This window comes from Coturnix japonica, unplaced genomic scaffold, assembly GCF_001577835.2.
Source record: "Coturnix japonica isolate 7356 unplaced genomic scaffold, Coturnix japonica 2.1 chrUnrandom461, whole genome shotgun sequence".
Classification (NCBI taxonomy): domain Eukaryota; kingdom Metazoa; phylum Chordata; class Aves; order Galliformes; family Phasianidae; genus Coturnix; species Coturnix japonica.
In genome coordinates this window covers 14,730-26,158 of record NW_015439874.1, presented here as the reverse complement: position 1 = coordinate 26,158, position 11,429 = coordinate 14,730, and the positions used below count along the sequence as shown (strand labels likewise).

Genomic DNA, 11,429 nt, shown 5'->3' with positions numbered 1-11,429 from the left:
AGAAGTTGTGGAGCGGAGAGTGTCTGCATTTTGTGGGGCGAGAAGGTGGCATTTTGGTGGGGGCAGGAAGGTTGCACTTGTTGGGGCGAGGAGGTGGCACTTGTGGGAGAAATGGGTGGTCACTTCGTGGCTAGGCAGGACGGTGGCACTTGTGCGGGCGGAAATTGGAAACTTGTGTTCGCCGCTCCGGAGCGGAAAGACCTGGAGGGCTACTTGTGGAACAAGGCAGGAAGTGGCTCTTGATTGGGCAGGTGCTGAGGCACTTGTGGGGCATAGAGCTGCACTTCAGAGGGGAATGAGCTGGCATTTGTGCTGCAGCGCGGAGTGGATTGCATGTGGGGCAGTTAGAGGTGTCGTAATGTGGGGCAAGGAATAAGGGTGGCACTTGTGGGCGCAAGGGATCGGTGCGATGATGTGGGGCAGGAGGTAGCAATTTTGGGGCCGCGGACGTGGGCGACTAGTGGGCCAAACGAAAGAAGTGTGGCCACTGCGACTTGATTGGGGCGGTCAAGAGAGCGACGGGGGGGCCACTCTTCTTGGGGGTCAATAAAGGTGAAAATTGAGGGAACATTGGGAGGATACAAGGCGGACTTGTGGGCAGGTTTGGCACTTGGTGTAAGTGTGTAAAGGAAGGGCGGATTGGGAAAATATGGGGCAGGATTGGCCTGAGGCAGTTAGGTCGCATTGTCTGGCGGGAGTGTGGAACGTGGTGTGCCAGAGTGGCGGCCCATGTACATGCTGCGGAACCAGCTCCGCTCCGGGGGCTGGACGTGTACACTTTGTGCAGCGGGGAAGTCCCGGCACAATTGGTAAACAGGGCAGGAAAGTAGCACATTCTAGATGGGGCAGGAGGTTGGCACATTTTTGGAGAGCGTGGAGTGGATTGTTAGTGGGGCAGGAGTTGGCACTGGGTCGGTGCGGGCCGAGACGGGATCTCGCGCCTAACCTCCGGCTTGAGGTGGCGGGCAGCCAACGCGAGTTGCCGACCTTGTAGGCAAGAAGTGATGGAGCTGTGGATATCTTTGTGGGGTGCGGCAGGAGGTGGCACCTTGTTGGTGGGGCACGTATGGTGGCCAAGATGTAGTGGGGCAGGCGAAAGGTGGCAACTGTGCCCGCTTGGGGCAAGCAGAGGTTGTGCCAGACTACTGTGAGATTGGGGGACAGCGAGGTGGCAATCAAGATGTGAGTCAGCGGGGCTGCTGAAGTGGCACTTGGTACCGGGTCATGACGGTCGGTGACTTGTGGCGCTCGGCCGGGTGGAGAATCTTCCACGTTGGCGAAAACTGGACGCGTACAAACATTGTGGCCTGGAAGAGTTTTACACTTGAATTAGAGGCAGCGACGAAAGAAGCGGCATGAATAGTTGCTGCGGGCGGCCGAGGGAGAACGAACTGGTCCGCCAGTTGTGGAGCACTGACAATGGTGTATGCGACTATGTTAGCCCGGCAAGGGATTAGTGTGCCAACTCCTGTGGGGAGCCAGAACACTGGGTTGGCACTGTGGGTCGGCAGAACGAACCGAGTGTGCAACGGTGGTGGCTGGCTTCAGGAGTCGCACTGGGTGGTGGGCACATTTGTGGTAGGTGGAGCACATGGTTAACTTCGTGAGGATGGGAGGAGAGAGCAGGAGTGCAGGCTTGTGGCGGCACTGTTGTGCGCAGTCAGAGTTGGATTGGTGGGTGGATCGGCGAGAGGAATGCACCGTTGGGCTATGGGTAGAGCCACTTTCTGGGGTGGCTGCCGCGGATGAGTCGGGCTACCTGGGGTGGGGGCGGTTGAGGTGGAAGTGAGTGTGTGGCAGAGAGAAAAACTAGGCTGGCAGGTGGCAGAGTATGTGGGTCAGGAGGAGGGTTCATTTGTGAGCAGGAGGTGGATGACTGGTTAGCGGCTATTGCAAAGACAGGGTACGGCACCTTTGTGGAGCGGCGAGAGTACACGCGACGTCAAGCAACTTGTGGTGATGTCGGGCAGGAAATAAGTAGGTCTCTATGTTGTGTGCCGAGAAGAGAGATCCAAAGGGCGCTCTGGCAGCCCAAGCAGCTTGTTAACGGCGGTGTCAGAGCGGGTGGCAGATTGTGAGGCAGAGCCGTGAGTGCGAAGTCCGCAATGGTGTGGCCGAGACGTCCAGAAGCTGCACAGATAGATATGAGTGGCCAGGCGCCGCGACTTGCTGCAGGGAGAGGAGTCTACGCGCGCCATCACAGCGACTGGCAACAGCCCGCACAGGTGTGTGAGCGGCTGCCCCAACAGGCAAGGACAACGGGGATTAGTGGGCGACGTCATTCGTGGTGCGGCGCAGCAGAGCGCCCTGCACCGGAGGTGGACACGTCCTTGTTTTATATAGCGCCGAAGAAGACCGCAGCAAAGGCCTCCATGGCTGGTCCACGCGCCACAGGTTAGGTTGGAGGACGCCTCGGGTGGACCTGCCAGGTGAGTTATAGTTTCAAGGGCGGGCCCTGCCTCACGATTTAGCACTTGTGTGGCGGGACAGGGTGGCCACTCCTGTGGTAGGGAAATGCGAACTTGTTGACGCCCCCCCACAAGTTGAGCCCGTGGCAACTAGTTGAGCAGAGAGGGCCGTGGAAAACTTTCGCTGCGCCGGCCGCGAAGAAGCCCGCAAGTGCTCTGAATGCTCATTTGATTCCAGAAGCAAGAGAATGGCCAAGCATCCCGGCCCCAAAAAGTGCCCACTTTGGTTAGGCGGGCCTGGCCCCTCCATCGCCATTCGTTGCGTGCCCAGGAGGCCCAGAAGTCCACTATCCGGTGGCACATCCCTATTGGGGCACAGGAGGATGCGTAACTTTGTTGTGCAGTAGGTGGCACTTGTGGAGTGGGAGATGGAAGTTGTGGGGCAGGAGGTGACACTTGTGGGGCGGTTGGTGGATGATGTGGGGCAGGATTTGGCACTTGTGGGGCGGGAGATGGCACTTGTGGGGCAGGACGTGGCACTTGTGGAGCGGGAGGGGGCACTTGTGCGCGCGCCTGACGGAGTGGCACTTGTAGGGGCAGGAGGTTGGCATTTGTGGGGCGGAGGATGGTGGAAGTTGTGAGGGCAGCTGGGTCGGCACTTGGTAAGGCAGGAGTAAGAACTTAGTGGGCAGGAGTGGCACTTGTTTGGGGCACCGATGTTGGCACTTGTGGGGCAGGTAGTTTGTAAATAGTGGGTCAGGTGGTGGCACTTGTGGGGCGGGATGTGGAAGTTGTGGGGCGTGAGGTGGCACTTGTGGGGCGGAAGTTGACACTGTTGGGGTGTGAGGTGGCACTTGTGGGGCGGAAGGTGGCACTTGTGCGTGGGAGGTTGGATTGTTCTGATGTGGGCGGCTGGGAGGTTGCACTTGCTGAGGCGCGAGGATGTGTGCACACTTGTTGCGTGGGAGGTGACACTTTTGGGCAGGATGTGTGCACTTTGTTGCGTGGGAGGTGAGTTTGCTGCGAGAGGGATACGGATGGCGCTTGTTGCTCGGCGGGATGTGGCACTTGTTGCGGGAGGGATCGTGGAAACTTGCGGGGCCGGGAGGTGGATAGTGAGTACTATAGTGACTGGTCAGGGGGTGGAAGCTTGTGGGGCACGGAACAGGTGGAAGTTTGTGAGGCCAGGAGGTGGCACTTTGGGCAGATATTCTGTGTGCATCCCGTGGTGGCTAGGGAGGCTTAGCAACTTGTGAGGGCCAGCCGGTGAAACTTGTCCCAACCCGCGGGTGCTAGGACGCACCTTGCGTCAGACACCACTTCGGAATGCGCTGTGAGCAAGTTTGTTGCTGAAGGCGGACCTGGATGGTAGTGGCACAACTCTGGTGACAACCCTCTGGTCTGGGGCTGGAGTGAGCCAATGTATGGGATGTTGGCAGGACACTTTCCCAATGGGCGGACTTTATGGGGCTATTGAGGGCAAAATGTTGTGGTTGGGTGCACTTGTGGTGCGGGAGGGTGGGGTTCCCCCGGACATCGCCTACTGTTTTGTTGGGGCCAGGGGTAGTTAATTGTGGGTCCCAAGCGCTTTGGTGTTGGGGAGGAGATGGCACTTGTGGGGGCATTAAAGGTGGAACGTTATGGGGCAGCGAGGTGGAATACTTGTGGAGCAGGAGGTGCGTACTGTGGCGGTTAGCCGACGCTACTCCTTTTGGAGTCATTGGTCACACATTTGTATTTGGAGTTCCAGACATCCTTCGTGGGTGGTGAGGAGTTGTTTGGCGGCAACGATGCTGGTGGAGCTGCAAAACGTGACGTTCCACGCAGAACATGATACCTGGTGATTCGTTTTGGGCAAATTCTAAGTGGTGCACTATATTTGGGAGCTCCTCTAGTGGGAGGGTTAGTGGGTGGGTTTTCGTCATGGAGGATTTGGGTGGCTTAGGGGTTGTCGTTGTCTCGCGGGTTTAGATGCAGCGCCATGTTGTTTGTGTGGGGGTGTATATTTGGCAGCTCTATGTAGCAGGACAGACTTGGGTGTCATAAGATAGAGTGGCAGATGTTTGTTCGATTGATAGGGGCAGTAATTCGTGCTGCTTGCCGCGTAGGGGCACTGGTGTATTGCTGGTGTCACTTTTGTGGGGCAGGAATAGAATACTCGGTGCATGTTTCATAAGAACACTTGTGATGGGCGCTTGGTGGTGGTCGCGTCAGGAGTTTTATTAGACCCTCTGTGGTCGGGGTGAGTGGAGCTGCTGCATGTTCACGATTAGGTGGCAGGGTTGGAGAAGTTATTGGGCATTGGATACAGAAGTGGTGTTGTCTACGAGGTCCACAGGTACCCGTGGTGCTGTGGGTTGTTGACGGTGGGGCATCCCGGTCTGCTCATGTCGGAAGGTCTGGCGTGGTCCGGTTTGTTCTTGAGGAACTTGTGGGCTGTGGGATGTCGGCCCGCGTCAGACTTAAGTCCATGGTGGGAGTGTGCGCGCAGGGTATTATTGGGGCTTGGGGTGGGAGCTATCGGGCTGCTCGGGAGCGCAAGTAAGATCGAGTGTCGACTGTTCGATTTTCGCATTAGACTGTGGCTCAGGTGTTTGGGATATAAGGCAGTTGGAGCTCCCCAGGTAGTTAGCGGCGACTTTTGTGGTGGGTTGTGCGAGGCAGGGAAGCCTAACACTTGTCCTAGGGATCACTAGGAATGGGGATCGCTGGGGCACTTCTAGGGTTAGAGGCTGGGATAGTGTGATGAATCGTCAGAATTGGTTTGAGCAGTGTGCCGCTCGGCAGAGGGTATGTGCTTCTGAGTACGGGGGGGCAAGGTAGAGGGGCTGTCTGGTCAATAAATGTGAATCGTCGGCAGGTGTCCAGGTTGTCAAGATAGAGCCCTGTTGTGAAAGTGGATTTAAGCTGTTGGGGTGTAATTTTGATTCGCGAGGCATAAAGGGCTGCAGTGGCTGTCGCGAGATAAGGGGCTTTTAACCCGGTACGCACTTGTGGGCCAGGATTGAAGTTCTTGCTGGGCGGCGGCCGAGAATGAAGTTGTGGTGGTCGGGCAAAGTAGGTGGCTTATGTGAAGTGTGGATCCCGCGCAGGGAAGGTGGAAGTTGCTGGTAGCGGGATTTGAGGTTGGAAGCTCGTCTTGGTTAGGGCGCCGGGATGGTGAATCGTGCCGGATTTCACGGGGGGGCGTTCCTATTGGCGTGTGGTGTGTGGCAGCGGCGGGCAGTTGCGAAGTTGAGTGACGGGATTTAGGGTGGCCACTTGTGGGCGCCCAGGTTGTGGAAGTGTGTTTCGCCCCCATGTTTTAGGGGCGGCCGGCTGGGTGGCGAGGTTCGCCACTTGTGCCAGGGCACGAAGATTGATGCGGAGCTGGTGTGCTGGGGCGGGAGGTGGAAGTTGTGAGGCAGGAGGTGGCACTTGGGCAGATTGTGTCACTCGTGGGCAGGGAGGTTGCACTTGTGGGGCAGGAGGTGAAAGTTGTGGGCATGGATACTGTGGTTGTGATTAGGCGCTCGATGTGTTCGCGATAGGGCTCTACGTGTCGCGTATAGGCTCTATGTGCTTCGCGAGTAGGGCCTCTCTGTTGTTCGTGATATGCCTTATGCTGTCCGATAGAGGCGCCGTGTGTCAGCGGATAGGGGTCGCTGTGTTGTCGTTTAGATATGGGCGTCTGTATCTGACCCGGTGTTTGGGTCGCGATTAGGGCCCTAGTGTGTCGCGATTAGGGCTCTGTGTTTCCGCGAACTTAGAGGCCTCGCGCTGTAGTAGTTGCCGGTACTTAACAATAGAGCGCTGTGTGCCGCGATAGGCTTATGTGCTCCGTGACATCAGGCTGTGTGTCGCCGATTGTGGGCCGTGGTTGGTCGCGATGCATAGCGGCGCCTTTGTCGCATGTCATTCGCGAATAAGGGTCCTCATGACCTGTCGCGCCCATCAATGTAGGGCCACTATGTGTCGCGTTCTTAGTGCTCCTAATGTGTCGCGATAGGGCTCGTGGCTAGCGTGTCGCGATAGGGCTCTGTGTTTCCAGCAGATAAGGGGCCTGCTGCTGTCGCGATAGAATGCAATGCGTGATGTGCAAATAGGGCTCTAATGTGTCACGATAGGCTTCTATGTTCGTACCCTAGAAGCGGCGTGATGTCGCATAGGCACCTGTGATGTCGCAGAAAATAGGGCTCTTATGATCATAGCAATAAACGGTAAAGCGCACCATGCATGTACGCGATACGAGGAGCTCCTGTGTTTCCCGATAGGGCGCTGCTGTGTCGCTCAAAGTACGGCTCTATGGTCACGCGATAGAGGGGCGCTAGTGTGTTCCGATAGAGGGCTCTTGTTGTTTGGGTCGGATAGGTGCCGCCTCTGCCTATTGCGGTACACTACGCTCTGACAGCCAGAAAGGATGTAAGAGTTCCGAGTGTGTTGGTGACGCAGATAACATAGGCTCTAAATAGCTCGTCACGATAGGGTTCTCTTATGTGCTCGGCAACATAGCAGGCGTGACGCATTGAGTGTCGCAGAGAGCTCCTGTGGCGTCGTTGCGCCGACTAAGGGGCTCATCATCGTGTAGCGATAGGGCCTCTAATGTGTCTGGTGATTGGGGCTCTATTCGCTGTCAGCACCTACTTGTGAATCTTAGAGCGCGCTTGTCGATAACTGGGATGTGTTTCAGCAACTTAGGTGGTCTCGTTCTCGGATTGTCGCGATAGGGTCCTCTTGTGTGTATGACAAAAGTATGTCGTGATCAAGAGCCTCTATCTGTGTGTCTCGCCAGAATAGGGCGCTCATATGACTTGTACGCCCAATACGGTGCTCCTATATCACCTAGTGCCTGTGTCCCGATGACTGAGTCAGGTGCTTTATTGGGGTGTGGTTTATTTATTTGTTCTTCCACCGCCCGGAGTCGCGATGTCTTTTCGCGGCCCCACATATGAGGATAGCCTATTTTTTTTAAAGGGGGGAGCGTTGGAGTGGGGGCTCGCCGGGACTTTCTGGACGAGATTTTTTTGCATCGGGGTGCATTTCTTTTTGGTGATCAAGGCAGAGGGGAATATAATAGATGGCACTTGATGGGCAGAACAGGGTTTCGGCACTTATGGGGCAGGAGTTTCGCGGATGCACGTGCTTCTTAAAATGTTTGGTCGAATGGGCGTTTCAGTGGCGAGACTGTCGGTCGGGGCACTCAGTATACGGGTGCGCTGGGTTGGCTGGTCAGGAAACTTGAGCTTTTGGGTGGCAGGAGATGCACGGATCTAGTTGTGGGGCAGACGCTGCTCGTTCGCACATAGAGTGTTCATAGTGTGCTTCACAGATGTAAGTGGCATCTTTGCGCAGTTGTCCGCTCGAGGGTGTGGAGAGACCTCCTGAGTGTGTGTATGCGGAGAAACGGTAGGAGGTGGCCTGATGTTGTCGGTAGCGCTATTAGGGCTCTATGGTGTCGCTTGTGGATTGGTGGCCTCTATATATGTGTGTACAGTCGCGTAGGGCTTCTAAATGTGTCGCGAGAGGTTGTGGTAAGGTTCGCTTCTGGCGCAGGATGTGGTGTGTTTGTTGATAGGAGGCTCTATGTGTCGGTCGGGCTAGGGCTCTCAATGTTTTGTTTCGCGATGCATAGGGCAGCGTAACTGGTGCTTGCTGGCAGTTGTGTGATTAGGGGCTCTGTCGTGCTGGCATTTCGGCGCGACGATAGTGCGCGTTGTGTGGTTGTCCGTCGCACATATAGTTGGAGGGCTGTGTGGGTCGGGTCGCAGAGTAAGGCGATCTGGGTTGGAATTATTGATTGGTGCGAGGGAGGTTTGGTCTTCGACACATTGTGAAGTGTTTGTGGGGCATGTTAGGGCTCTGAGTGCATGGGTCTGGCGAGGTTTGGCAGTTAGGGCACCTTTGTGTTTAGGGGTTGGGCGATAGGGGACTCTATGGTGTCCGCCCGCAGTATGGGCTCTCTGGCCACTTGGTGGGGGCAGCAGAGATACGGTGGCGGGTAGAGTTTGTGGTGTCTGCGATACGGGCTCTATTGAGGTGTGGCCTCGGATAGGCTTTGTGTGTCGCCGGGAATAGGGCTTCTAGCTGTGTTTCGCGATATGGGCCGCTAATGGGTGTCGCGGTCGCGGGAGAGGTGGGGCCACGGGTTAGATCTAGTGGGTTGGTCGCTTTCGTGGTGGGCTGTCGGGCGATAGGGCTCGTGTGGTTTGTCAGCAGAGATAGGGTGGGTGGATAGTGCGGTTGGTTCCGACTTCTGGGGAGCACTTAGTGGGGCAGCTCATAGGGTTGTTAAGGCAGTGTCAGGCTGAGTAACGGGGCACTCTAATTGTGGTTTGGCACTAGGAGGCTCAGTTAGTGGATGGTCGTCCGCGCTTCAATTAACGGCTCGAAGTGGTGGTTACGTGCTTGTTGGTGTAGCGCTCTTTGGATTAAGTGGTCGCGACGAATCTATGCGGCTTGACTGAGTGAGAGGTCCGCGGAAGAGCCGTAGGGCGGCTGGGGACCTTGGTGGTGGGTGGCTACGTGAGTAGAAGGTGCTGCTATGGCTTGTGCGGTGTCGCGCGCAGAATAGGGATGGACGCTGGTTACTAATGCGTGTTGTGTCGGTCGATAGAGGGTGTGGTTGATCTCGCTCGAGAGCTTGCTGTGTCGGCGTGTACAGGAGGAGGAGGAGGCCAGCGTTGCGTCATGTTCAGGTCCGATGAACACACATGTCGATTTGTACTGGTGAGGCTGCGAGTGGCCGAGAAACACTGTTGCAGGTCACTTGCGGGAAGCCCCTTCCCCTCTTTCATGATGCTATTCCCCCACAGCCATTGCCGCCGTTCCAGGGGGCTTGGTGAGGGTGGATTCCTATCTCTCGCGAGTGGGGCGCACCGTATCAACAAAACATCCAGCCAAAAAAAAACAGGGTAAGGGGAAAACGGGGCGCATTGTCCCCCCTTCTCCCCGCTCCCCAGAGCCAGGCAGAGTGGGGAAGCAGAGAGAGGTTCACTGTGGTGGGGTGGGTTTAATGTGGGGGGGGGGTCTCGGAGGTCGCTGCCGGAGGGGCCCTTGCAGTGCCTGACCCCCCCCCCCTCCATGCTCTGCTCCGTGGCAGGAGATGCGATCCGCCTCCGTCGTGCAATCGCAGCCCATGGTGGTGAAGGAGGAGAAGATGCATTCTCCCGTCATCCGCAACGAAACCTTCAGCCCCCCTTTGCGTCAGGACCCCCCGAAACACCCCGAGAGCATCAAACCCCCCACGCACATCCCGCAGAGTGAGTATCAGCCCCCTCCTTTACCTCCCACACATCCACGTGGGTGTGGGGCACAGTGACCCACAGCTCACGGGGCTGCTGTCATTGCAGGGACGGAGATGAAGCCCATGGAGGGTGGGCGACCCGTCATCAGACCCCCAGAGCAGAACGCGCCGCCGCCGGGCGTGCAGGACAAGGAGAGGCAGAAACAGGAACCCAAAACGCCCGTCGCCCCTAAAAAGGTGAGTTTGTTCCCAAAATGACGTCAATCCCTGGAGGTACCCAGGGTTGGGGGGGTGCTGAGATCCCTTTCAATCCAACTGTGATGTGATCCCATGGTTCTGTGATCTGTAAGGACCTTTCCAACCTATTCTGTAGTTCTGTGATCTTTAAGGACCCTTCCAACCCAACCCTAATTCATTCTTTGGTTCTGTGATCTGTAAGGACCTTCCCAACCCAACCCCAACCCATTTCATGGTTCTGTAAACCTTTGGGATGGATTTAGTACCACCCGTTGTGTGATCTCATGGTTCTGTGATCTTTAAGGACCTTCCCAACCCATTCTATGGTTCTATGATCTTTAAGGACCCTCCCAACCCAATCCCAACCCATTATTTGGTTCTGTGATCTTTAAGGACCCTCCCAACCCATTCCATGGTTCTCTGATCCTTAAGGACCCTCCCAACCCAACACATTCTATGGTTCTGTGATCCTTAACGACCCTCCCAACCCATTCTATGGTCCCGTGATCTTTAAGGACCCTCCAACCCAACCCCACTCCACCATTCCATGGATATCAGAGTGGAAATCTGCCCATCAGAGTCAATCAGAAAGGAGCCGGTCCCTCTTTAACCATATCAGACCCTTCTTATTTTCATGGTTGACCAACAGCCAAATGCTCTGCATCCCCTTTAACCCCCCCCCAAACGCTCTGCATCCCCTTTAACCCCCTCCCAAACACTCTGCATCCCCTTTAACCCCCCCAAACACTCTGCATCCCCTTTAACCCCCCCCCAAACACTCTGCATCCCCTTTAACCCCCNCCAATTACCATCACCCACCTCACTCTACATTGCCCACTCGCTATTCCCATGCTCCTCAGCCCCACTCGGCCCCCCATCCATTACCCTTCTGCCAGCCCCCCATTGCCCCTATTTCCCCCCCATTGGCCATTACAGCCCCGCATTGACCCCCATTCATCCATGTTGGACTTTGCAGCCCCCCTGGTGCTCCCTATTACACCTTATTGCCCCCATTACCCACCATTGCCCCCCATTCCCTCCCATTGCACCACCCTTAGAAGCCCCCTTATACTTGGCCCTCACTGCCGCCCGCATTCGCCCGCCATTTGCCTCCAATTGCCCATATGCCCCCATTTGCCCCATAGCTCACAATGCCCCCCATTGCACCTCATTGCCCCCAATTGACCCCATCTCCCCCCATTGGCCATTAGAGGCCCCCATAGCCCCCCAAAGTCCCCCATTGGCCCTCAATGCCACTTGCGTTGGTGCCAGGATAGTGCACTTGTAGCAGGAGTGTCGGCAACTTGTGGTGGAGGTGGGCACTTAGGGGCAAGGAGATGGAACATGTATGCGAGAAGTCGACTTGTGGGGCAGGACGGTGGCATGGGAAGGAGGTGGAAAGTGTGTAGGGTCAGAGAGCATGTGGGCAAAGGGGGGGCGGGGGGGGGTGGTGGGGTGTGAGGAGGGGGAGGGGATGGAAGAGTGGGCAAGAATGGCAATCTAGTGGGGCAGGATAGCATGGCACTTGTGGCGGTGGGAGTTGATTGTGGATCTGGGAGCGC

At 56.5% G+C, this 11,429-nt stretch overlaps 1 protein-coding gene across 6 annotated transcripts in view; it reads left to right on the top strand.

Moving 5' to 3' along the window:
* Positions 1-9,903, top strand: part of BRD4 (bromodomain containing 4) — a 55,769-nt gene extending 45,866 nt beyond the window's left edge. For all 6 annotated transcript variants that reach the window (XM_015850467.2, XM_015850466.2, XM_015850469.2 and 3 more), the window contains 3 exons: positions 9,278-9,292; positions 9,484-9,646; positions 9,737-9,903. In XM_015850467.2, the coding sequence (XP_015705953.1) occupies positions 9,278-9,292; positions 9,484-9,646; positions 9,737-9,888 (330 nt within the window). In that variant the 3' untranslated portion in view covers positions 9,889-9,903. The remainder of the gene's footprint in view (positions 1-9,277; positions 9,293-9,483; positions 9,647-9,736) is intronic.
* The last annotated feature ends 1,526 nt before the right edge of the window (positions 9,904-11,429 follow it).